Below are 27,835 nucleotides of genomic sequence, written 5' to 3'. Positions count from 1 at the left end.
GAGAAATGAGTGCAGTAATATAGGAGGAGATTGGCCACACATCATTTTAGACACATACAGAAGATGTGTGATGTACAGTATAGCCTGGGTAACTCCTAATCATAATTTCAAAAGTCTGTTTATTTTGTACACTTTTGTTCCCCCCAAAATAAAGAATAAAGATGAACTTTTTATTTATTTCTGTTCAAATTTCAGTTTATTTTGTACAATTTCTGTTCACCCAAAATAATTATTTAAGAGCTTCTATTTATTTCATTTCATTTTGTTGTTTTACTCATTGTGTTATACAATTTATGGATATCAGATATTTTTTTTTAAAACAATTAAGAATAACAATATAACTGTTTTGTTAAAGACAAACAAAAAATCTCTTCGACATAACCTGTTTATGAACAAATATCAGCCACACTCTAAGATGTGTAAAAACCATGTAGTAAAAAAATAAATAAAAATAGATAGGACATTATCAGTGAATAATTTAAAAACAGCCCGAAGCATTATAAGGCTTGAGCCAATAAAGCAATAAGCAGAGGCGCAGTGGGTCATTTCTCATAAATTATTAGACAGTGAACCTACACATGTGGTAGAGATGCAATGACCCCAGCTGTTCAACTATTTAAAAAGCTTTTACTCACTGCAGAAGGCATTAAAGATAAATTGCACAATGAAATTAGATCACATTTAACTTATGCATTTATGTGTACAATATAGGTCACAAAAATACATTGAAAGATGCAATATGTTAAATATCTGTTCCACGTTTTCATTTGAGCTGATTTTAGAATTTATTATTAATGCAGTATTGGTTTTGGTCTAATTTTATATGATCAACATTTATTATGCAAACATTAAATGGGTATTTGATAGGCTATACGCTAATTTGCATAATCTTTGCCCAATGAATTATAATAATTGCTGAGTAAGCTCTAAATTTAAGTCAATTGAGCTGATATTCTAACTCATTACCTGTATAATGGTAAGAGCAAAGCTCGCCCTGCCAGCCACTATCAGCATAAACATATGAGACACATTGACAGCCTGTCTCAAATGATCCTGTCATATGGCGATCTATCTGTTACAAACGTAACAATGTCAAATTACATCACATCACACTTCCTCCTAGTTGATTTATTAGAATAAGCAAAAGGATGAAGGTAGACGACAGTGATTATTTATATAGACAAGACGTTTGGACGTGACATTCAAATATTGCTCACATGCAGATGTTGTTGAATAACAATTTTATTTAATAAAATGTGAAGGTCGGCTAAAATGAGTTTCCTACACAAAAAAAAAAAAAAAAAAAAAAACTGCATTAAATCGCATATATCGAAGGAAAAAAAGATCAGGTGTAATCCGTTGCATTCCCTTGCCCTTAAACTACAAATCCCATGATGCACTAGCGACGCTTCCTGTTTTTGTCATGTGACCCAGTGTACATAATAATGAACATCGCATGACTAGCTACGCTGGTTTATATTGTGCCAAATAACTGATTTGAGTGCAAAATAAAAATTATTTACGTTGTCGACAGACCATATACTGATAGACGAAGACTAAATCTGCCTTATTATAGTACATCTGGAGGCTGTATCATGGCGGAAGTGGAAGAGCAGGTAGGTTTCTTTAGGAAGAATCTGTTGTCAAATGACAGAAGCCTGTGAATATTAGTATATTGTTTCTGTATGTTTCATTTTTAAGGCACGTGGGCTATTCGAGGTACACGGTGTGTGCTGTGTATAGGATATTTTAAAGGAAGTATTTTTAAGGCGTGCTATTGAAGCTGTCAGGCTAACACGATAGTTTGACACTTGACTTGACATGACAACATATCACTGCCTACTCCTGCTAATGTTAATATCCCCGTTGAAAAATAAATTTAAAACTAGCTTAACTTAACCTGGTTTTAGTTGCTCTCCTAGACTGGACACTGTTGGACGCTTGTGCACTGGGCAGTCTGAGGGACCGTTTAAAATCAGCTGAGGCTTTTTCAGCAGGGATTTCAGCAAGTTTACTGACAAAATGAAGAATAACTTTAAATATAGGACATTAAGATAATTACTGTTTTGTATGTTTTGGTGCAGCATTTCCCTTTAATACTAAATATTTTAACGGGAGTGTAGGAAATAAGTTAATAATATTTTCTGCAGCAATGCATTACTTTTTCTCATATTAATACAACTTTCTGAAACATATATATATTTTTTTTTTTCAGGGAAGAAAACTAAGTGAGGAATCAACAGATGAATCAGAGGTAAAATCATGGACTGTGCAATTTATCTGAATAATCTATCTAGTTTTGAAATGGATTAGATAACAACACATGAAACCAAATGGTATTTCATTTAAAGAATAATTGCAAAAATCTTTTTTTGCAAAAAAATATTTTTAGGATTTGCATTCTAAAACTATAGAGATAATGATTTAAATTATGATTTAAACTACTGTACATCTGTGGTTACTCTCATTTGGTTAAAATTAAAAAGGTTTTTGTGAAAACCTTGCACATGCCACTTGGTTTTATTTATTTTTATTGTGCACATACTGTTTTTTTTTTGTTGTTTTTTAAGTAAGGACGAAATGGAAGATTTTCTTCCCTATTGTAACGTACATCCGAGTGAAATGGCTTCTTGAACAAGAAAAAACGTAGGCTAGGACTTTTGTCCATCAGGAATTGATTGGAACGTTGGATTGTTATTGCTGCGAACTCATGTCATGTGAATGTCAGGTTGTCCCGCCCTCACGCCACTAAATGTGTCATCAGAGAAGAGATGTCATTGCAAGAGGAAGGGGAAGTTATTTTGATTAAAGATTTCAGAGGTACATGAATAAAAAAAATAATGGTGTGCATGGATAAATCATTTATAAATATAGTAAATACTGCAATATTCCATAGAAAATAAGAATAGACAACTTAGCCTTTAAGTGTGTCTCAACTCAAATGCTTTTTTGAGTGTGCAGTCATGTAATTGTTATTTAACATGCTTAAAGATGAATCCTTTATCCTATATATAAAATAACAACTTGTAGCCCATAACATGTAATCCATGTACAATGAGAGCTACTGTAAAAGGTCATATTACATTGTGGCCATTTTCTTGAGTGCAGCTTTAAGAAAATACTTTTGAAAGATGAAGTTTGCCTTTAAGTGAGACAGTGAATGAAATGTCAAGTAGACATTCTAGTCCTCAATTCAAAATGAAAACAGGAAGAAAGAAACAACAGCCTTGCCCTCTTCGTAAATGAAATCTCAGTCCGTGGAGCAATCTGTCCTATCTCCTGTCCACAAACTGTCTTCTGCATGCACCTCGGAGAACATGATTGTATTTTCCTCGGAATAACTTTAAAGCACAGTTTGTTTTGTTCATAATTGTAGAGCTCTGTCTCTATCTCCTAATCTATTTCTCCTCAACACTTCCTGATGTGACCATGGACGTCTTGAAGGCTTTGTGTAAATGTGATCTCATATGGACCACAGCTTCACTGTAAACCCGAATAAGTTGGCAAAACTCAAAAAAATTAAGGCAATCAGTTGCCTCAAATTTTTTAAGTTAAGAAATTCAAAATTTAAGTAAGCAGAACTGGCAGGTTTTTATTTTGTACTTATACATTTTAATTGTTCTCAACTTGAAATGTTTCATACATTTAACTTAAAACTTTCATGTAATCTCAATGTGAACACTTTTATTAGTATAAACTTAACAAGCTAGTTTGCTAACATACTAATTTGTTGACAATAGTATGCTTGTTGTATGAGTGCAGCAATATAAAGGTTTTATTTGCTCTCAAATCAAGCTGCATGCACCACTTGTCACCATGATGGTAACTATACTAAAACCAACATTAACAGAAGTTCTTCTAAATTAGCATAACAAAACATTAATCACTAATAAATTTCCCACTTAACATTAATCTTGCACAAAAAAAAAAAAAAAAAAAATTATATTACACATAATTTTAGCATTTACTCTCCCTTTCGAGTGCTATCGGCAAAGCATGCTGGGAAATAGACATCCCAGCCATTTCAGTCTAAATTAAAAGAAATTATTTCATAAAACTCAAAACAATGGAAAAGTTCAGTTCATTTAAAATGTATCAGTTCTGTGAACTTGAAAGACAAGGAAAGTGCTGAATACTCATAAAAGTTAATTTGACTGAACTAATTAGTTTAATTTAAGTTTGTCCTACTCAAACCAATTAATTATTTTGAGCGTTAGGGTTTACAGAGTTCCGAGTCTTCCAAACTCATACTGAATGACATTTCTGGAGCTTGACAGTATTCGTGACACCCCACACAAAGCCCGTCCAGCCTCATGAAAGAAGAACGCACCTCTCATGGCTTAAAGAAAACATACCACAGCTTCCAAATGTGATGCCATGCAGCAAAATGAGCAAAGATGCTTGTGGGGTTTGACATTAATCTGTTGTTTTGAGGCCCGATTCTTCGGTATAGCGTTCCAACAAAGTTTGTAACTAAAGACAGAGACAGAATGAGGAATGAGCAAAAGAGGAGAGTGTGGATGGTCACACCACTCCAGAAAAGGGGCAATTAAAGACAGACTTCCCTTCATCCCCTGCTCCCAAGGGCACCAATTAGGAGCGGCAGGGAATGAGGCACAACACTCATCCACCACATCGGCGTGGCGATGGCAAACACTAACAAGAGGAAGAAATTATGGGATACGAAACAGGAGGGATATTATCCACCCCTCCCCACCGTAGAAAGTTTGTCAGGATTTCTCCCTCCTCTCTCTCCGTCTCTCCGTCCCTGTCTGTAATGGCTTTGTGGACCATGACAAATGCTCAGGCATTAGAAATTTCACATCTGGACACAACAGGAAATGGACAATGGAGGTGTTTGTGATGAGGAGAAAAAAATGTTTGATAAAATGAAACTACCCAATCTGTCAATCTGCCTGTGATCGAAGTCATAGTTGTCCAAAAATAAAAAAGAATATATATAAATATATACTCTCTATGTGGAAATGTATATTTCGACTGTTCAAAAGTTTGGTGTCAGTAAGATTAATATAATTATAATGTAATGCATATTATAACAAATAACTATTTTTATTTGACTATAATTTCAAGTAAATTAAATTAAATTTCATCCAAAGCTGAATTTTCACCAGTCTTCAGTCTCACATGATCCTTCAGAAATCATTCTCAGAAAAAGCGCTATATAAATGTAACGAATTATTATTATTATTCTAATATACTGATTTGGCACTGACTGAAACATTTCTTATTATTTTCAATGTTGAAAACAGTTGTGCTGCTTATATTTTTTTGTGGAAACAGTGATACATTTTTTCCTTGATGAATTGAAAGTTCAAAAGAACAATATTTTTTAACAATGTAAAAGTCTTTACTGTCACTTTTGATCAATTGAATGCATCCTTGCTGAATAAAACTATTATTTTAATTAATAATTAATCAAACAGAAATAAGATAACTAACTAAAGCCAAAGAAGCTAAAGTTCAGCAAAATGTTTCATAGTTTATCCCGTATTATAAAGTATTTGCAGTGTAATCACCATAAATTAATAAATACATTAATACTCGTTATTGGCCAGGCTTGAAATGTAGCACTCAATTTGAAATAGTTGGTGGGAAGCTAATAATAAAATGCACAAATAAAATAACTAAATAGTTTTAAAATAATAATAATCAAAATAACAAAATGTTCTAAAAAACATATTTTACCTCTGTCATGTTACCATTACAGTTTTGTACAATCGCTAAGACTAAGATTTAATTTCAATATTTAGTTTGAATATTCTTTTCAAAACTTTTAAACTTAACATAATACAAAAATGAATAAGACAGCAATTTGCTACATTACTACAGTAATACTACTGATATATATTCTGAATCTAAAAACTGAAACACTATCAAAACAATGAGATGTTGCTGAGCTACAATTTCTTTCTATTTCGTTACTATATACAAAAGAGGGCCAATATGGGCCATGTAACATACTGTATACTGCAGTGAATTATAAACAATTTAGAACTGTCATTCTTGTTTTGTAAAGAAACATTACAAAAGAAAACATTGTATAACGCTACCTGTTAGTGTTTTTTAGGTTGTTGTTTTATGAGTGACAAAGTGTGTTTGATGAGTGACCACCTTTGCTATTTTTATAAAGGAATTGGTTGATTTGAGACATATATGAAGTTTTGGTGTGCAAATTAAATGTGAAATGGACTGCTGTGCCAAGATGAAATTTGGTTTGGAGAACTGTGTGAAGCGTTTTGAATAAGTGACCTAAGTATCGAGAAATGTGTCCTATATGTTGTATAAAGCACTATATAAATAAAGGTGACTTGACATGACTTAAGTCTCAAGCGGTCCTTTAAGGAAATATTTTAGGTCAAAAGGGTTCGGTTGACAAAAAAAGTTTAGACATCCTTGTGCTATGAATCAGGGTCCCATTAACATTCACGCTTAATTATTACTGGATATTTGGTGAGACTAATGAATTGCACCATAATAGATATAAGAGAATAAAATGCTAAATGGATAATATTTTTGAACGCATGTATGAATGTGTGAATCAATTGTGTATACTGTGGAAGATTCCAAACTAATGAAGGATGGGTGTGTTTGTGTTTGTGTTTGTTCAGGAGGAGGACACTGAGGAGGAGCCTAAACTGAAGTACGAGAGGCTGACCAATGGCGTGACAGAGATCTTGCAGAAGGATGCGGCCAGCTGCATGACAGTGCATGACAAGGTCCTCAGAAGCTTTTTAGCTAGACATGATGTGCATATACAGTTTGTTTTAATGTATTTCAGATAGCATAGATAAAGAATCTGAAATAAATTGAACTGATTTAAATTATAAACTTAATTGCAACTTGAATTCAGTGTTTAAAATCTAATTGTAGATGAATTGTAAAATTCAAACATCAGATCCTTTTTTTAAATTCTTAAATGCAGAGATATCCGGGAGCTTTTAATTATTATTAATCACTGTAAAAAAAATAAAAATAACAAAAGGTGCTGCCTTAACTTTAAGGACAATCAAATTAAAGTCTTAATTTCAACTTAAATTAAACTGAAAAAAAAAATTAGTTGAATCTTGTATAGCTTATAAAAAAAGTAGAAAATTAAAGCAATTTAAAAAAAAAAAATAGTTCAAGCAATGTTAAACCAAACTTATTGGTCATCTAATTTTTACAGCGTGTTATTATTATTATTTATTTTTTATTATACTCTTGTATAATACTGAATATAGCATTTTTGACTCCACACCATCATTTTCTCAGAGAGGTACTCTGCACGCAAACGCTCACGGGTCACCACCCTTTCGCTAATTTTCCTGTTTATTTCCTCTGCTTTTAGATTTCTCTTTCTTTTTTTGCCCGTCGTCTTTCAGTTTTTTTCCTGGGTTTGATATTTTTGTTGGTGGAGCATTCTACGCGGGCTGGTTAATCGTCATGGCAGCCGGTTCACTCATGCACGGACGCTGTGGAGGAATAGTCATACCTAGTTATGTCTCCTCACCTGATGTTTTATTAACCGCTATTGATTTTAAATCCCTCCCCTCTTTTCCTGCTTTTCCCTGGGGACTTCCTCCTCCTTTTCCTCCTCTTCCATCTCTCCAAAAAAAAAGGCAAGCTTGCAAGAAGAGGAGATGTTGAAAAGCTGAATTTCAAATGAGAGTCCCCCCTTTTTTCACTCTTTCACCTTCTTTCACATCTCTATCGTTCTCTCCTTCCGTCTCTTCCCTTGTAGTCTTTTATGCGTGCGCTCCAATGTGCATTCCGGCACCTAGACACACAAGAGCACCACCTGCCTAATGTTGCCTCATATTTTAAGTGCCAGGATTCTGAATTTCATTTCAGCAATTCCATTTTGATAAATCCCTTTAAGAGCTACTGAGGCTGGTAAGGCCACCCCTTTTATTTATTTATTTTTGTCTGATTTTATTTGGGGAGATTGCGGGGGGTTTTGTTGGACATGCTCGGCTGTGCCTGTAAATATAAGCATTTCATTATAGACTGCAGTGAAGCATGGGGCGGCTCGGTGTGCTGCGACAGGGAAAGGTCTGTGCATGTGTAAGCAGGTGTGTGTGTGTGTATATGTGTTTGGACACAGGGTTACCTCAGTTTCAGAGATAGACTCATTCTGTGTGTGTTTTATAGTGTGGCTGGATGCTTTTGTAAAGCTAGGTCCACTTTTCAGCTGGCAGAGCAATAGACCCAAATCTGCATGGATGTCAAACCAATTTTAGATTGCTGGTCGGACTGGACTGAACATCACCTTATGTGGCCTGATTTCATTTTATTCGTTTAACCTTAGTGACACTATGCAGAGCACATGCACAATACATTCTCTTCTGGAGCTAATCAAATCCTAAATCCTAAATCATATTTATGCTGCTCTAATAACCAGTATTTCTGTAACAAAAGGGGGAACATTGAATTGACCAATTTCAGTCACAAGGGGCATTTAGATACATATGAAATTGGTAACTAGGAAATATAACACAATCACATAATCAAACAATAACAAGAAAACAAGAACTCACCTAATAAGGGAACATTGGCAAAAAGTTAGGCCTTAAAAAACTGCAACTCATTTTAATTACATCCCCAGGCCTGATTTTTAGTCAAACTTAGAGGAATCAATATTAACGTGTGACATCTAATAATCAGCGAAGACTTTGAAACACATACATTTAAATATTTAATATTAATATTGATTCTAGTATTTTTTAATTATACTTGTCCTAGTGAATTTTTGCCGTTGGACAGTTTTTTCATCCACTAATCCATATTCAGCTGAAAAAGTATTAAAGTAAAAATTGACCCCATTTAATTTGTTACCGCACATTAAACAGTTCATCCATTTGTCTTTATAATCTTTAATCAAAATCTGAAAATTGATAAACAAGCTGAATGGAACGATGTTTCTAGATCTAATAAATCCCCCCCACCCCCCACCCCCCCAAAAAAAGAAGTCACACCCTCTATTCTTCCTCAGAAAATACGTCACAATATTGAAGTAAAGTCGGTCGCAACTACTGGTTCACGCGAACTTTAATCTGCCGAATGCTCTGTCAGCATGTATTATTAAAAGTAATGTTCTGCTGCTTGAAGAAGTGAGGAAACACAGGGTGTTTAGTACTAAAGAGTGACTCTTTAAAGTCAGCATGAAACAAAAGTGTTTCTTATTTCTTAAAACACGTTCCCGGTCTCACTTCAAATGATTCATTAATGTGTTTGTTTGTAATCTTTAATGAAGGCATAATACTCTAACTTGATCTGACTCTTAAAATGACTTTCCTTTTCTGCTGACATCACCTAGAGCTCTTTATAAGCCCCGCCCCTCAAACCACCTGTCACTCTACATTATCATATTAATTGCTGATTGATCAAATTCAAGTTTTTTGTTTGTATATCTAGCTTCAGTTAGAAAATGTATCAGATTGCAATTGTCTTCAGTGAATAAATGGAAATGCAATATTTAGGATTTGGAGTAAGTAGCTTTCAACAAACTTGTAATTACGATTGGTGTGTGAGATTTATAATTATAACATAATTTATAATTTGCTCCTTGACTGTCCAAAATGCTGAATTGGTTTGTGGTGATACTGGCAATTCACAAGAGAAAATAGGAAAAGTTTTCATATGTTAAACTCTGAAATGTAATTGCATTAGTCTGACAGGCAGAGTGTTGGTGTAGAGGGCAGAGATGTGTGACCTGTGGTGCATATATTATGTTGAAGCGTTTTGATATGTCGAGGGAAAAAACGCTATTTCACACTGGGCCGCTCTGATAAATAGGCTTTCCTGTCCTCCAGCAATTTCACACTTTTTGCCCCCGAAGGGTCCAGCCGAAACCACACACACAAACACACACTCTCACATGCACGCACAAACACTGAGGCCTCGCAGCCATGCCTGGTAAAGCTCATTTTTAATACCTCCTCCACAGCTTTTAACTCTGTATAAGTGCAGGATGTCCCGTGGTTTTCACTTGTGTGTCTTGTGTGTTTGTGTCCTCTGTTGCCTTCAGTTCCTGGCTCTTGGGACACACTTTGGGAAGGTTTACCTTCTGGATATCCAAGGAAATGTTACACAGAAGTTTGAAATTGTAAGTCTGAAATTATCTCGTGTGATTGATTGTTATAGATCTTTTAGATGTTATAGATGCCATGTTATGTCTGATTACATGATGTGACTGTTTCTCCATCCTCTGTTCTCTTTTATCCTTATAGAGTCCAGTGAAAATAAACCAGATTAGTTTGGATGATAGCGGTGATCATGTTGGCGTCTGCTCTGAGGATGGAAAGGTGAGAATTTCCGTCATTCACTACAGCTCCCATTGCTCTTTAACTTCCTTTATAGTCCTTTACGGCCCATCAATCATAGCCCAATCTAATCCAAACCCTAACCCTCAGTCTATTCATAAAAAAATGAGAGGGCAGTGACTTATCTATCAGTACTTCCAGGCTTAATTCCTGAACCCTTCTCCTAAAATCAAAGGGCAATGATTGGTTGATAAGAATGTTGCTCCAGGACAAACAGTTTTGATCCAGAAACAAGTTCTGCTTCTGTAAATCATATTACACATTACTTATCAGAACTAAGCTACCTAGTTAGGTTTTGTTAGTTTGCTTGTCAAAATAGGAAGCTAGGTCAGATTGGTCTGAAATCATAATCATATAGAAATTATATTTTTGTATATGTTATATTATGGTAGCAGAAAGTTATTGATGATGGAAAAGAATAATAATGAACACACATATATCCAGACAGACCGTCACCATACCATACAATAGGCAAGGCAAGGTTTATTTGTTCATATTTTTAATTGAAGTATTTATTTTTCATGTATTTAATGGTAATTCAAAGTGCTTTACACAAAGACGATTAGTCATTAAAAAAAAAAAAAAAAAAAAAAAATTATAAAACAAGTAAGAAATAAAAATGGAAGAATTGGATGAATTAATTAAAATGAAATAAAGTTATACATTAAAAGGAAAATAAATAAGAGACATGCAGTACATAAAAAGACTACTGAACTATTGGCTTTTTACAGTGTGGAATGAGTTTGTACACTTTCAGCGAAGTGTGCAAGATTGCAGTTGAATCATGCAAACCACGTTCAGCACTAATTCTTGTGTGTTTATGCCATTACATGATTTGCAGGTTTATTTAATGAATTGGGTGCTAAATGAACAGCATGCGCAATTCTCAGCGAATTTCCCCATGAGAATCTAGGAACTTGTTTACTTGAGTTTTCATATCTTTCTCTGTTTGCAAGAGATGATGCAGTGCCTGTCTTCCTACTCAATACCAGCTCCGTCAACTCTGACACCTGCAGAAACAGCGTGTGTGCATTTGGTCCATCTTAAAATGTGTGGTGAAAAAAGAACACCTTTCCTCCACGATCCTCCATCTATCTGCTCATTGATCATGAGCCGGCTGTTATCAGTCCACGGAGGCTAATCATCAGCACCTTGTGTGGCTTTCTCAGGCTGATCTGTGGCGTGATAGACCATGTCTATCCCTGTTCCTATGGCAAAGTGAGATCTTGTCGCACATACACCAATTAAAATCGATATGGAGGCCATTGTTCGCTCCTCTGCACTGTTGAGCCCAGCTTACCGACTGCTTTGCTACCATTGGTACACAAAATATGATACCTTTTTTTAAGAGGATGAGTGTTTGAAGCATCTTTTTTTATTTTTATTATTCGTTCCCCCCCCCAAGAAATAGATCTGCGCTTTGAAAATTATGATTTTCAGACTAACTTACTGACCTGAAAGGGAAACATATGAACAATTCAAATTCAGTAGTTTCCGAAGTAAAATAGGATGCAACCGACATTTTATGAACAAACTTGTGATAAAGATGGTGTGTTAGCTTTAAAATATAGTTCATCATTTGCTCCTAGACTGTCCAAACTGTAAAACTAGAACTTAAAGCTACACTGTGTAATTTTTTAAGTTGATTCTTAGCAAAAAACACTTTATTCTTTCAAAATGATATGTGCTCATTAATGTGTAATTACTTCTACCAACTAATCAAGTATTCTCGTAAGCGTAGAATCTGCCATTTAGAATACATACGAGCGAGCCGCTCGAATGGCGGCAGCCATGTTGCGCCTCCATCTTGAAAATACATGTGCCAAAGAGGGACATTCCTGGAAATTCAAGCTTCGCCTTTCGCGTTTTTACACTCAGTGGCACCGTGACGAATGCGAGGGGGAGATTACTCGCGACTGCCGGCAGATTTGAAATAATACGGCCACTGTAGGAGTTAAAACGCCCTCGGAATGGGAGGGGCTAGAAAGTAATATTCAGTTGGTAGTCATAAACAATTTCACCGCTAGATGGGAGAAAGTCCTTTAAATTAAATGTATCTAATTAATTCAGTTTTCAATGGTGAATGTTTTTGTACATTAAACTGGAGTTCTCTTCTCTGCACTGTTAATCCAAACTGCACTTACCGACTGCTTTAGGAGCGGCAGGAAATGAACATAACCATTGTTATGCAAAATATAAAAAATTTCTTAAGAGAAAGAGTCTTTGAATAGGGTTTTTCCAAAACGTAGAAACTCCACTTTGAAATTTATGATTTTAAGATTAGCTTAGTATGTTGCCTGACCATAAAAGGGAACATGAACAGTTCAAAGTCAGTAGTTTCGTTTCCAAACCATCATCTTAAATGTGAGAGGATACTTTACTTTTCAATAGTGGTTTTTTTTTGAGAGCTCACAACAATTTTTTCCCCGCTTGTTTCATACAGACAGGTGTAGGTGAAATGTTGTGTTAAGGCTTGTTTGTAGCCGTCGGGGACTGCAGCACAGCTAGTGAATAAGTCGGTAGCATAAAAGCGTGCGAGGGCAGAAAGAGTTGACCTTTCCACTAATTGGGAGTCTGGCAGATGGTTAACTAGCCGGCTACATGGTTTGATGCTTTGCCCAAGTCAACTGTTGGCTCAGAACGCATCTCTGGACCACAGCGGTTTTACCTTAAAAAGACATATCTGTCTCCCTTTCTCAATTTCTCTCTCATCTTTTTCAGGTGCAAGTGTTCGGCCTGTACACCAGGGAGGGCTTCCACGAAAACTTTGACTGTCCGATCAAGGTAACTTATTGCTGTTAATGTGAGTCGTCGGTCCCCCGGCAATGTTTTTGCTGCCTGATGGGAAATAGCCCTTTGATTTCGATTTCCTGTCACAGCAAGCATTGATAATTCTCGAAAACAATGTAATTTCAGCCTGCTACCTGTCTTAATTGATTTCTCCAGGGTGTTTCATATCATGCATGAGCCAGCCTGTTTGTTGAGCATGAGTGATGTCACCTATGGCACACATAAAGAGAGCCTTTGCTGTCATTTTTTTTATATCGATACTTTTGTGTATTGGACTGTGAGGATCAATCCTTTAACTTTTCCTGGGCTAAAAAGGATTTTATTGAGCATGTTTTCTGACTGGATGCAGTCTAACCCCCTCTGAGGCACTATATGGCTTTAGAAATACTGGAGTGGACATTGATATTAACTCAGGTATTGCCGTAAACTAAAATGAAATCCCTTGTTCAATTCTAGGTTATGGCGCTACACCCTCAGTTCATCAAGTCCAACAACAAACAGTTTGTGACTGGAGGAAATAAGGTGAGTCCAGTTTCAGAATCACCTGTGTTTGGAGGCACAGCTTCGAATCTGGTCTACACTATGCCTGGATTCCCTCTCTACATTTACAAAAAACACGTTTATTTTCCAAATCTTTATATAAATAAACTTTTATAGGACTCCAGTCACTAAGAAGCTGATCAAACTTTCAAATGCACATGCACATGCTCCAGAACCTTGAGCCCTGGTGCTCGTGGGAAATTTTGGTCGGTATCTGGTCTGCTTCAGGTCCCAATCACAAATGTTTAGTGGTTAGTGCAGATGCTCTCGAAATTTTGATCCTTGGTGCTCAAATGGGAAATGCAGGTTCGAATCCAGTCTAAGTCATTTTCTATTTTCCCGTCTCCACTAAACTTTCTGACTCACGCACGTCATTGACGGTTTGAACCAGGATGACTATCCTTCAAAAGTTTGGGATCAATACTATTAATACTTTTATTCAGAAAGGGCACATTAAATTGTTTAAAAGTGAAAGTAAACTCTTTAAAATCATACCAAAATTTTCTATTTCAAATAAATGCTGTTATTTTGAACAATTTTTCAATTTGAAATAGCTAATTTAAAAAAAAATATATTAAAATAGGAAACAGTTACTGTAAATTGTAATAATATTTCACAATATTACTGTTTTTACTGTATTATTGATCAAATAAATGCAGCTTTGGTGAGCATTAGAGGCTTCTTTCAAAAACCTTTTTAAAAAAACCAACCCCAAACTTTTAAACGGTAGTGTAAATATTTAAGATTGGGTGCAGGGTTATTGTATATAAAATATAAAAATCGTTTATTGAAAACGACACATTATTTAACCACTGTTCTGAATTTTGAAAGGAAGTTTGAATGCCTTAATAAAACAAAAAATAAAAACAAAAGCCACATTCATGCCTGGAGTCTAAACATATATTTTATGGTCTCCATCATTTGATGCTCTTGAGGTTTCAATACGAGGGTTAAGCTAAATTATTAGAATGAAATCATTTTTTGTCACGTTGAGTGCCGAGTGGTTACTCAAACTGAAACTGTTCGGCATGAAACGCTCTTACCATCTCGGCCTTACATCGAGGTCAACACCAGGGAGAGAGAGAGAGAGAGAGAGAGTGGTCCATTTTCTCCAAAGTGTTGTTCACAAGAGAGATGTTGTCTCTTCTTGCGCAATAAATAACTGTCATTACGTAGAGTGCCATAGTCTTCGCAACATGTAGAACACTCTTTGGCTTATGGACTAAACAAATACGCTCATTTTTCAAAGGACACAATGCTACCAACCCAAGATGCCATAGTCTGATACATTCCAGACGCCCATACATCTATAGAAATGAAAACAGGGTTTGGGTCTGTCGTAAAAGCTCTTAGAAGTTGTTGATCTGTTTGCATGCAGTGATCAGATGCTTGTGGCTGGAAAAAAAACTTCAATTGTTGAAAAAGTGAATTTGAATAAATTCCACTGGTTCTTTGTAAAGTGGACTGTTAGAGATTTTGTTGAGATGTACAAATCTTGGACCACTCAAATAGAGTCTTCTCAGTTTCTGTAAATCATAGATTTTTATCCACCGTGGATTGATTCACATAAAATGGCTCCACCACCGTCACTGCATTGTGCTTATCAGAAGCAATTAACGGCGTCCATTGTGCGCCACGGTGGCCAAGTCCTCTGCATTTTCCTCCCACTTCTTCTTGTTTCCTTCTCTCTTCCCTGGCTTAAGGTCTCCATAATGCAGCCCTGCCATGAAAATCAATACGGCTTCCACTGAAGACGCATCTTGTCAAAGGCAATTCAATTCCGTCTGCTCGGCTCTTGGAGTGTCATCTCCTATTGCTGCGCTGTGATCTGTTAACATGGCCAAAAGTGTAGAACTGAAGCGACATTGAACCGTCTTTCCTTTTCAGTCACTTTCTCCGCAGTCAGGTCAGGTTGGCTGCGTGTGATTGTGCGTGGCGTTTTTGACACTTTTCGATTCAAGGTTATCCGCCAAGTGCATTGTTGCTTTCTGCATGTGATTATTATCACAAAGTCCTTCAGAAAATTTTGTTTTTTTGCACCAATAATGTCAGGGAATCGCAGACTTATCAAAGTAAACCAAAACGTTAAACACCTTTTAATAGAAATTCAATTGTTTGAGACTCAATTCATGAGATGTCAATACACAGTATCTTTTTTTGCTTTTATTTTTTCTGAGGTTTGATTGTGTCATACTGCTTACTTAAGTGGCTTTATGAATATCCCATTATCTAAAGGTTGAACCGAATGTTGCCTTTTCGCAAAATGGATTTTGATTTTGAAATGGATCTTGTATTATGATTTTTATTGAATCTACTGCCTGATATGACCTTAACAGCATGATAAGGCCAATGAATCTGCCTAATACACTGATCCAATCCAATACTTTAGAAAAATATAATAATAATATATAATAAAGCAAAGAAATTGTACTACACTGGAAAACATATTGTACCACAACTGCCACTGAGGTGATATTCTTTCAAATTTTTTAACCTTATTTACCCTAAAAGGATGGTGCATATTAGTACCTTAAATGTACACTACCGTTCAAATGTTTTTTTTGTTTGTTTTTTCAAAAAAATATATACTTTTATTCACCAAGGATGGATTAAATTAATCAAAAGTAACATTAAAGCCAATGTTTCAAATAAATGCTGTTCTATTGAATTTTCTATTCATCAAGTAAAAAACAATGACAATTTCCTCAATGATATTAAGCAGCCCAATGGTTTTGAATATATTGAATTATATTGAATATACCGGTAATAAGAAATGTTTCCTCAAATTAGCATGATTTCTGAATGATCATGTGAAACTGAAGACTGGAGTAATGGCTGCTGAAAATTCAGCTTTGCATCACAGGAATAAATTACAATTAACATATATTACAATAGAAAGGGGTTCTGTAATAATATTTATAATTTAACTGTTTTTTTGCTCAAATACTTTTGGAGCCTTGGTGAGCATAAGAGACTTCTTTCAAAAACATAAAAAAAATCGTACTGACCCCAAAGTTTGAACGGTAGTGTAAATATTACTGGCTTTTAAAAGGGTACAGCCCCAGTGACAGCTAATCTGCATTTATTTCCCAAGAGTGTAGGATAAACAATAAAAATGGATTCTGATCAGAATTAAATGTGCTTGCAGTCACATTGACTTTGACTGTTGTTTGGTACATATTTGTGCTCTATGTTCTATTGCCCTCTGGTGTTTAACGCAAGCAATACAGTGAATTTTGTTCATTGTTGGTGAATCTCTGTGAGCAAATGCTCACTAACGTTAATTAAATATGTCCAACAGCTTTTGCTTTATGAGAGGAACTGGCTGAGCCGTTGGAAGACCTCTGTTCTTCATGAAGGAGAGGGAAACATAACCAATGTGAAATGGAGAGGCAACCTCATTGCCTGGGCAAACAATGTGGTACAATCAGATTTAGACGAATTATAAATATTAATTAAGATGCCATACTAGTCATGAATGGTCTCCATCTTTTATCTAAAATGTACTTGATGTGTGTCAGGGTGTGAAAATCTATGACATCGGCAGTAAACAGCGCATCACTAATGTGTTGCGGGACAACACCAGTCTAAGGCCGGATATGTATCCCTGCAGTCTTTGCTGGAAAGACAACACCACACTGATCATCGGCTGGGGCTCTTCTGTTAAGGTGTGTGTTCAGAGCAACTACAGAGCAAGTATTTTAATAATAGTAAATCTGACAATGTTGTTTGGTTCATTTGTTTTTCTCAGATATGTGCTGTTAAAGAGCGTGACCCAACAGAGATGAGAGATCTACCCAGTCGCTACGTTGAGATTGGTACTGAAGCAACAGGCATACACATAATGAGAACACGTAACATCATCATTAAGTTTAAAGGGGTCATATGATGCTTTTTAATGTTTTCCTTTTCCTTTAGTGTGTAATGTATCTGTTTGTGCATCTATATGATCTGCAAAGCTCATATTCTCCCACAAAGAAAAACGGATGAAATTAGGAATTGGAGGTTACGATTTATTTATAAAGCTGTTCTGGAGCAATACAACCCAAAAGTTAGTGCATTTTACTGATTACCTGTGTGTTTACAATTGCTTAAAGGAATAGTTCACTTAAAAAGGAAAATTATGTCGTCATTTACTCAACCTCAAGTTATTTGTTTCTTCTGCTGAACACAAAAGAAGATATTTTGAAGAATGTCAGGAACCAAACTGTTGATGGACCCCACTGACTTCCATAGTATTTTTTTTTTTCCTACTATGGAAGTCAATGGGGGTCCATCAACTGTCCAGTTAAATGATGACAGAATTTTCATTTTTAAGTGAACTATTCCTTTAAAGCCTCGAAAACTGAATCTCCTGATTATGGTATGAGGAGTTACATTTCTGACACACTTGAAGTGTTTGACCAATCAGAACACTGAGCTTTTTGGAAGGAGGGGCTTTGTAGAAATCAGTGTGTTTCAGACAGACTGGGAATAGAGGACCTGCAATAATGTACAGTATGTGAAAAAAAAGTTTTTTTTAAACATTAAAGCATGTTAACCTATTTCACCTAATAATCAGAATAGTGAACTTTTTAAATGGCATCATATGATCCTTTTAAAGGGACAGTTTATCCAAAACTTAAAATTCTGTCATCAATTAACTCACTCTCAAGTTGTACAATAGCATAACTTTATGACTTTTTGTTTTGTTTGTTGGTTTCTCTGATTTCTTTCAGTGTCAGCATTTGAGACTGAGTTCTTCATTAGTGGACTGGCGCCTTTAGCAGATCAGCTGGTCACTCTGTACTATGTCAAAGAAAACACTGAGGACATGGTAATTTTACCCACTCTCACCAGTATACCTGAAAAAGTCTGCTTTTTAGATGTAGTATCCAAACTGTTCCAGAATCAACTTTCGGGCTGGGTCCCATTAGGGGCCTTCATCAAATGTCCAAGGGGGTCAGAAGATGGAGAGGCTGCTAACTGCAGAACCAATCAGTGGACCTAATGGGCGGAGCTTGAAAGTCGAGTCACACCCTAACCATAACATTATGCCTAAACATAATCAAGTGGTGCGCACTGCAGAGCCAAATGACGTCCAGCTCCCTCCTTTGGATGTAATGGATGGAGTTACGTTTAGAGATAGGGTTATGGGTTTGGGTGTGGTTGGACGTCCAGCAAGGGGGAGCTTGATGTCATGCTCTGCCTACAGTGTAGAGTGGTATGACATCACTTTGTAGGCCTGTCAGTTAGCATCACACTGGTTTCCTCGAGAAAAAAACAACAGAATCTTCCCATAGGATTTTGGATTATCGCAAAAACCAAGCGGTGTTTAACAAAAGTGTATGATCCTTGCACGTTTTGTCCATCAAGATAATTATCACAGATGAACACAACTTTTAGGAATTTTGAAGCCTATATGCAGTCACCAGAAGTAAAAAGCTAAAGGTTCTAGACTTCAACGTCACCATCACCAAGCTTCCGACAACTCTTTCAGTTTTTTTATCTAAAAAAATGTTCCCAGAAATGTATTCTGAATAATTTTTTTTTAGAATAGTTTATAAGAGCAAAGATGCTGTAAAAGCGGACTGAGTTTACCTTTTTGGCATGATGACGTTTAATCTCGACAGCCTCCCATTTAGCCACTTGTTAGCAACCGCCTTTTTCAAGACACGTTACAGCTTCAAAAAATCATGAGTGGGGTGATACTGATGTATTTTATGTCACAGAATAAAACGTGAAAGTGTCTTGAGCTTGTGTTTACGACAGACCTTATTTCAGCCATTTAACCCAAACCCCATTCAAAAAACCCATTGACTTCGGGACGATGGAACCAGAATGCTAACTTGCTTCCGCGTTTTGGCCTACAAAGTGATGTCATAGCTGCACCACTCTATTGGCTCCTCAGAGTAGCCTCTCAATACAACTACATCAAGCTCCACCTATTAGGTACACAGAGGTAGAGATGGACATCATTTGTCTCTGCATTGAGCAAGATGACTTAAAATGATTTAAAATAAGACAAAACAAGTTTTAATTCAAGCTAAAATTCACGATGTAGGCTTGTAATATTTTTATTTTATTTCGTTCCCTCAACACTTGCCAGTTTATTAAAGAACCTGGATTTTCACGGTCTTGGAAAACCTGGATATACAAGTTATTACAATTTTAAGTTATGGAATGTTTTATAATAAATATGAGTTGAAATAAAAATATGCATTTATCTATTAGGTTATGTTAAGCTTGAAATCATTGGGTAGAATTTTTTTTCAAAAATCCCAGTTATCACGAATTAATATATTAATAAATGTAATTGTGTTTGTGACAGGAGGAAGAGTTCAGAACACGGCCTCGTTTAGACATCATCCAGCCGTTACCCGAGGGCTGTGAGGAGATCTCATCTGATGCTCTCACTGTACGCAACTTCCAGGAGAACCAGTGCAGGGACTACAGGCTCGGTATGATGAAGACAACGAATAAACAACTGGAATACCATAATGATGCAGAGGCATACAAATCGCATTCAATCCACAGTTTAATCAATTCAATTCCCATTTTGATATAATCGTTTCCAGAACACTCAGAGGGAGAGTCTCTATTCTATATCATCAGTCCTAAAGACATTGTAGTGGCTAAAGAAAGAGACCAGGATGACCACATCGACTGGCTTCTGGAGAAGAAGAAATATGAGGTACGAGTTCAGGAGTCTAAGGAAGCATTAATATCATAACATTTAAAAAACATCTGAGTTGTACTTTAATGATTTCTGATTTGATTTGGATCTTTGTGACAGGAAGCACTGATGGCTGCAGAGATCAGCTTCAAAAACATTAAACGTCATGACGTACAGGTGAAAACAAATAAACCTGATTTGATGCCGTGTCTTTTAAAAAAATGTTTTATAATACTATCAGATGATAACCTGAAATCACAATATGTGTGCTTCCTGTCTGTGCTTTGAGAATAGAAAATTGGAATGGCGTACATCAATCATCTGGTGGAGAGAGGAGATTATGACACGGCTGCCAGGTACAGGACATCAAGACTCTGATTTAATAACCCGTTACCCATTTAAAATAAGAAGAAGCTTTGATGTATGCCCCTTTCTCTCTATATTACTCATTGACAGAAAGTGTCAAAAAGTGCTAGGAAAGAACATGGATCTCTGGGAGAATGAAGTGTACAGGTTCAAAACCATTGGACAGCTGAAAGTGAGTTAAAATTATTTGCCACCCTGCTGACCTTGTATAGTAAATAGTAATATAATATCAGTCAGGATAATAATTAATAAAATGAATATAATAAAAACAGTAATAATAATAATTAATAGTTATGTACCACAATGACTTTAACAAAGTTAATATCAAGATAAATTAACTATTAATATGAAAAGTATATGAATATTATTAAATATTAAAACAGAAATTAGTTTTTAAGCAATAACATAATATGCCTTTTTTTTCCTCAAGACTTTTAGTGTGGTCTTTATTATGATTAGGTTGTTATAATAATAATAATAGTGATAATAATAATAATAATTATTATTACAATAATAGTCATAATTATTATTATTGCAATTATTATTAATAATAGAAATTAAATCAGGTTGATGATATTATTAGAGGTAGTCCTAGTAGACTGACAAAGTTCTGAGAAATGAACAATTTATATAGAAAAATTATTGAATAATATATTAAAACAGAACTTATTTTTAGGCTATTATGTAATATTATTATTATTTTTATTTTTTCTAAAGACTTTTAGTGTGGTCTTTATTATGATTATGTTATTGTTATAATATAATAATTATTATAATTATTGTTATTGCAATTATTATGAATAATAGAAATAATAATAAATAATACAAAAAATCAGGTTGATTATATTATTATTATTATTATTATTATTATTATTTACCACACTGACTTTGACAGTTCTGAGAAATTAACTGTTAATATAAAAAAGTAGACGTTTTTAAAGACTTACAGTGTGGTCTTCATTATGACTATTTTGTTGTCATAATAATAATAATAATAATAATAATAATACGTGTGGTATTATAATAATAATAATAATAATAATCATTATTATTAATTATCACTTATCAGTTACATACTATACTGATTTTGACAAATGTCTGAGAAATTAATAACATTTTAAGATATACAAATATTAAAATAATAATAATTTTAACCTAAAATGCTTCTTTTCAGCATTTACACATCAACTACCTACTTACTCCATTCTTCTTTCTCTCAGGCCATCAGTCAGTACTTACCAAGAGGAGACCTGCGTCTTCGACCAGCGATTTATGAGATGATCCTTCATGAGTTCCTCAAGACTGATTATGAGGTATGTGCTTTCCATTACATTTCTTTCATTTGCATAAACGTGACATTGTAACCTGTTAGATGGACCATAAGATTAAGGTTTCAAAATGTGAATGCATCACAGCAGCATCCTTTACGGAAGCAGGGAAATTCCTTTACTTTTGTTGTTTCTCACACAGGGTTTTGCCACACTGATTCGTGAGTGGCCAGGAGAGCTGTATAACAACATGGCTATAGTTCAGGCAGTGAATGAACACCTGAAGAAGGACCAAACCAACAGCGTTCTCCTCACCACACTGGCTGAGCTGTGAGTGAATGCTGACAATTTATCATCGTGTAATAAAAGCTTGTAACAATTTTGAAGCAGCTCTGCACAAAGTCAGACTGGTCTTATATGTGTGTGTGTGTGTGTGTGTGTGTGTGTGTGCAGGTACACATATGATCAGCGTTACGATCGTGCTCTGGAGATCTACCTGAAACTGAGACATAAAGATGTTTACCAGCTCATTCACAAACACAACCTCTTCTCCTCCATCAAGGACAAGATTGTCCTGCTCATGGATTTTGACAAAGAGGCAAAACATCCATTTTTTTTGCTTTTGACCTTATTGAGGACCTTTGTTTTAGAATTTAATACAAGAAACTTGAAATGAAATGTCAAGTGCATAAGTTCAGGAAGTTATGGATTGTTTTGCTGATATATATATTATAGATGACTTTGGAAGAATGTGATTTATAGTCACAGTGATGTGTCTGAAGGATACATCCGCCTCTTTGTTCTCTCTATTTATTTTTTTTCCCTTTTTTTTTCAGAAAGCTGTTGACATGCTGCTGGATAATGAAGATAAAATATCGGTGAGTTCAGTGCAGTGGCTTCTCTCTTCTGATTAAACCCTCTCAAACTCTCTGTACAGACGAACATCTGTGTGTTTCTCTCCCTCAGATCGACAAAGTGGTGGAGGAATTAAAAGACAGACCTGAGCTGTTACATGTGGTACGCTGAATATGAGCTGTTTTAATCATGGAGATGTGTATGAAGGATCCAGAATACAATACAATATTTGCAGTAGTCAACTTTGGATGCTTAACTTAATTTACGCCTGGTTTTCTTCCAGTATTTGCACAAGCTGTTTAAGCGAGACCACCATAAGGGGCAGAAGTACCATGAGAGGCAGATCAGTTTGTATGCTGAGTTTGACCGACCCAACCTACTGCCCTTCCTCAGAGAAAGCATGCACTGCCCGCTGGAGAAGGTCATTTATTATATACGAAAATTATTATATACAGTGGCTTCTCCTACTTTTCTAAGTGGTATTTAGTGCCAGTTAAGTGACAATTTGGTTCTCTTCGACTGACTGGATGGAAATGGTGTTTTATTTGCAAATGTTTTATGCAATAATCCCATTTTGAGCTAAGTTAAATTCGCAGCTTTGGATGAAAACATGTGGACTGAAGACTGGAGTAATGATGCTGAAAATTCAGCTTTCATCACAGGAATATTATTGTTTTTTACTGTATTTTTAACATGAACGATACAAATCTTACCGCCCCCTACTGTAGTTACTGTAGTGTATGTTTTTGAAAAACTTTTATACAACATTCATAAAAAAATTATAATTACTTGAATTAAATGTGGAAATAAATTGTTCAACCATCAAATAAAATGTTACAATAGCATATTTTAGGTTCAATTAACATATCATGTTTTAGTTATAAGACACTTTAACAAAGTTTTGAGAAATTCATAACATTTTATTAAAAATACATAGTATGTATGTAAGTCTACCAGTCAAAAGTTTGGAAACATTTAGGTTTTTTAACGTTTTTAAAAGTAGTCTCTTAATCTCACCAAAACTACATTTATTTAAAAAAAATTATAAAACAAAAAACAGTTAAAACATAGAATTATAATTTCTATCAACTGGTTTCTGTTGTAATATATTTTAAAAGCTAATTTATTCCTGTGATGCAAAGCTGAATTTCTGCCATTACTCCAGTCTTCAATGTCACATGATCTTTCAGAAATCATTATAAGATCATTTCTTTTTCTCAATGTTGAAAAACAGTTTTAGTTTCTTTTTTTCTTTTCCTTTTTTTTTGGAAATCATTATAACAATGCCATTCAAAAAGTTTGGGGTAAGATAGATTTAAAAAAGAAAATTAATTTAGACTTATTTAGCAAATGCCTATTAAATTGATAAAAAAGACAGTAAAGACATTTATGAAATTAATAAATATTACAAAAAAGTTATATTTATAATAAATGCTGTTCTTTTGAATGCAACACTGCCATTGTCCCAGTACATTTGTTCAAGTGAAGTCCAACAATATCCTTACACATTCTTTAAACAGTTGCTCTGTGTCATCTGTCTCAGGCTTTGGAAATCTGTCAGCAGAGGCACTTTGTAGAAGAGACGGTCTTCCTGCTCAGTGAGTTCTGAATCACTGATCTGTGCATTTCTCTCCTAGAAATTGAACGCATGTTATAGTTTTTTACACTGCAAGTGTGATCCAGTGCAACAGAGAAGTCACTAAGTGTAAAATTTCAGTAAGTTTGAATAAAACATTTTCAACTGGCTGTAGTGCTTCATACATTTGAAGGTTTCTCCTCTCAGGTCGAATGGGAAACTGCAGACGTGCCCTACAGATGATCATGGAGGAGCTGGCGGATGTGGACAAGGCCATCGAGTTTGCCAAAGAGCAGGATGACCGAGAACTCTGGGAGGATCTCATCTCTTACTCTATAGACAAACCACGTACGAGAACCCAATCTACACTAGCTCTCTCTGCTTCCTGATGCATGTTTGAGACTACAGTAATGATTTTTGTCTCATGTGTTCTTCCCTCTAGCGTTTATCACAGGCCTCTTGAATAACATCGGAACCCATGTGGACCCCATCCTGCTCATTCACCGCATTAAAGAAGGGATGGAGATTCCTAACCTCAGAGACTCTCTGGTCAAAATCCTACAGGACTACAATCTACAGGTGTGCTGAAACCAACATGTCGTTCAGGCTAGAGTGCAAATATAACTAGATACATTTGCTTAATCGGTTTGTGTTCATGGGATTTGTCCTGTAGATCTTACTGAGAGAGGGCTGCAAGAAGATCCTGGTGGCCGATTCGCTGTCTCTTCTACAGAGGATGCACAGGACACAGAAGAGAGGAGTGCGGGTGGATGGTAATCAAACGTTTTGTCTTCCAGTCAACTAAAATAAGAAAATTTCGCTAGAAATGCTACAAAAAAAATCTCTTTCTTTCATTTCTCATAGAGGAAAATATCTGTGAATCCTGCCACACTCCTATTCTACCACCAGGTACGCCTTGATTACTTTTTATGTGTCTGTTTATATACATAAATGCAGTAAAAAAAAAATTCTATTATATTTATTTATTTTTCTTTTATTTACTCGCATATACTTATATACAGGGCTTTTTTGCCAAGACAAGACTGACATTTTAACATTATTTTGTGTGTATTTGACTGTTTAAGTGCAATAAGCAGTGAAAAAGAACTAAATTTAGTACTGAGAGGCAGCTTTATGCTGGCGCACTTTAGGTGTGAGCACAAAATCTGCAGGAATGAGTAAAATTCATCCGGAGCAAATGAAACGAGTGCGTGAGGAGAGGTGGGTTTGTGTGTCACTCGCTGTCAGAGAGATGAGAGAGTGAGAAAGCACAGCTGGTATCGTGGTTGAGGATACCATAGAAATGAATGAGAAGTGCCGTAAACTGATTCATATTTGTCGTGTAATTGTCCGTGACTTCTCTTATAAAACAGCTTTTATAAAAATAGATAAATCCAAAACGAATGTTTAAGAAGAAACATGTTGAAGATTAGCCGATGGGCTAATTCAGTTAATCATTTCCTCACAAAAGCGGTTTATTCGCCTCTCCTCCATTGACATCCAGCCTTTTGTCTCCTTCCCTGCTTACCGCAGTGTTAGTAGGCATTACACTTTTTCGGATAAGTTTGCTGGCTTGCCTTCAAGTGGCGTTGCCTAAACTCTGCAGGGCTGTGGAGTTTTGCACCCTGTCATAGTGTCATGCTCTCTTATTTGTCATTGTTTGATTTTGCAAAGGGACACATTTCTGTTTAGCCAAAGTGAGCAGAGATGCCTCGTACTTGTGTGAACAGTGCAGATAACTTCAAATAGAGCCCATCAATGCCTGCAGACTATTGCTGGACAATGACATGGGATGCTTCAGTCAATGAATACAAGAGACAAGCCAAGAAGTGGACTAAACTATGTACATAATAGTGTTTTGCCTTTTGTTTCTTAATAAATTTGATATATATAACCCTTTTGCTGATTTTTAAAGCGTTACATAAACAGGACAGGTGACAGGTTCTGTCTACACAATTTACATAGACGTACAATGTAAAAACTTAAATATCTTGGAAACAGCAGCCAATCAGTTTTTAATTGTCATATTTGAATTCAAATTACACAAGTAGCACATTTTATCTCTAAAGCAGTTGATGTATGTATGTATGTATGTATATATGTGTGTATATATATATATATATAAATGTGTCGTGTGTGTATATATATATATATATATATATATATACGTCACACACACACACACACATATATATATATCTGTGTATATTTCATTTCATGTGTGTAATTGTTCAAGAAAGTTGAAAATATTTTTAAGCTGACGATGTGCACAATATATAAAATTGCAATATACTTTGCCCAATCATCACATTCATTCCCAAATATTGGGCATCTTTCCACCTCACAAATGTGGTGATGATGCTGACAATGTAGTTGTTTCCACTAGATTCCACCAATTCCACTAGAAACAAACCTTGTTGTATTATTTTAATTTAATACTGTGAAGCTGCTTTGATACAATCTGTATTGTGAAAAGCGCTATACAAATATATACTTGACTTGACTTCACTGCATAGGAAGGTTTTTTTTCTCATTGTTTGACTGACACACTATTTGTTTCAGACACGGCTCAAGCATTTGGTGTGGTGGTGTTTCACTGCAGACACATGTTCCACAAGGAGTGTCTGCCGTCCCCAGGAACCGTAAGTCTTCAGTCATTTTATGATGTTAGCATTTTTATAATCCACCTTAAAGGGATAGTTCACCCAAAAATGAAAATCTTGTCATTTACTCACCCCCTCATGTCGTTCCAAACCTCTATGAGTTTGTCTTCTATTAAACACATAAGATATTTTGAAGAATGTTGATAACCAGACAGTTGATGGTAGCCATTGAAGGTAGGGGAAAAAAATACTACAGAAGTCAATGGCTACCGTCAACTGTTTGATTACCAACATTCTTCAAAATATCTTATTTTGTGTTCAACAGAAGACACAAACACATACAGGTTTGGAATGACAAATATTTTGGGTGAACTTTCCTTAAGTATGTGGCACTATCACAACATTACTCTGTATGTTTGAGCATCCTGACAAGTGAAAATAGCATTTAATGATGCTACACTACACCTTTGAAGCCTTAAAAGTTGAGAAATCTTTACTTTTGCACCATAAGTCCATTTTTGTGTCCTCTCCCGACAGGTTCTAGGAACACAGTATTGCAACATCTGCAGTGCAAAGCGGAGAGGCCCGGGCAGTGGCATACTGGAAATGAAGAAATAATCATTCCTACTACTAGAATTACAGTTAAACGTTTACCACACACTCATTAAAACTGTTACAAATGCAATCATTAAATGAGCTTCCCTTTAGTAACAGTATTTATTAATCCAAGCTTGTGATCTTCATGTTTGACAAAAACAGCACCAATAAAGCACTCCCATAATTCACCTCATAAGTCTGTTGCAACAATTTTCCAATGAAAAGATATGGTGCATCATAAACTGTTTCATCAAATCTCAAGG

At 35.4% G+C, this 27,835-nt stretch overlaps 1 protein-coding gene across 1 annotated transcript; it reads left to right on the top strand.

Moving 5' to 3' along the window:
- The first annotated feature begins 1,410 nt into the window (after window positions 1-1,410).
- On the top strand, window positions 1,411-27,760 carry vps41 (VPS41 subunit of HOPS complex). Its single transcript, XM_084398724.1, has 29 exons — window positions 1,411-1,616; window positions 2,216-2,254; window positions 6,630-6,737; window positions 10,028-10,105; window positions 10,230-10,304; window positions 13,044-13,106; window positions 13,569-13,634; window positions 16,954-17,073; window positions 17,174-17,320; window positions 17,404-17,470; window positions 18,371-18,468; window positions 19,963-20,092; window positions 20,210-20,325; window positions 20,428-20,484; window positions 20,602-20,663; window positions 20,764-20,845; window positions 21,894-21,986; window positions 22,144-22,271; window positions 22,395-22,539; window positions 22,778-22,819; window positions 22,908-22,958; window positions 23,080-23,217; window positions 24,340-24,394; window positions 24,580-24,720; window positions 24,815-24,951; window positions 25,046-25,145; window positions 25,237-25,281; window positions 26,935-27,014; window positions 27,513-27,760. The coding sequence occupies exons 1-29, from the start codon at window positions 1,596-1,598 to the stop codon at window positions 27,591-27,593; spliced, it is 2,565 nt and encodes an 854-aa protein (XP_084254850.1). The 5' UTR covers window positions 1,411-1,595; the 3' UTR covers window positions 27,594-27,760.
- Window positions 27,761-27,835: the final 75 nt, after the last annotated feature.

Source organism: Rutilus rutilus (genome assembly GCF_951802725.1).
Source record: "Rutilus rutilus genome assembly, chromosome: 24".
NCBI lineage: Eukaryota > Metazoa > Chordata > Actinopteri > Cypriniformes > Leuciscidae > Rutilus > Rutilus rutilus.
The sequence above is the reverse complement of the archived record's forward strand: the minus strand, read 5'-3'. Positions and strand labels throughout refer to the sequence as shown.

Excerpts from the sequence above, each read along its gene's own strand:
- vps41 (XM_084398724.1), top strand. The coding sequence starts at position 1,596 with ATGGCGGAAGTGGAAGAGCAG. Across the intron at positions 13,107-13,568 it reads ACTTTGACTGTCCGATCAAG|GTTATGGCGCTACACCCTCA; the intron begins GTAACTTATTGC and ends GTTCAATTCTAG. Across the intron at positions 17,074-17,173 it reads TTGCCTGGGCAAACAATGTG|GGTGTGAAAATCTATGACAT; the intron begins GTACAATCAGAT and ends GATGTGTGTCAG.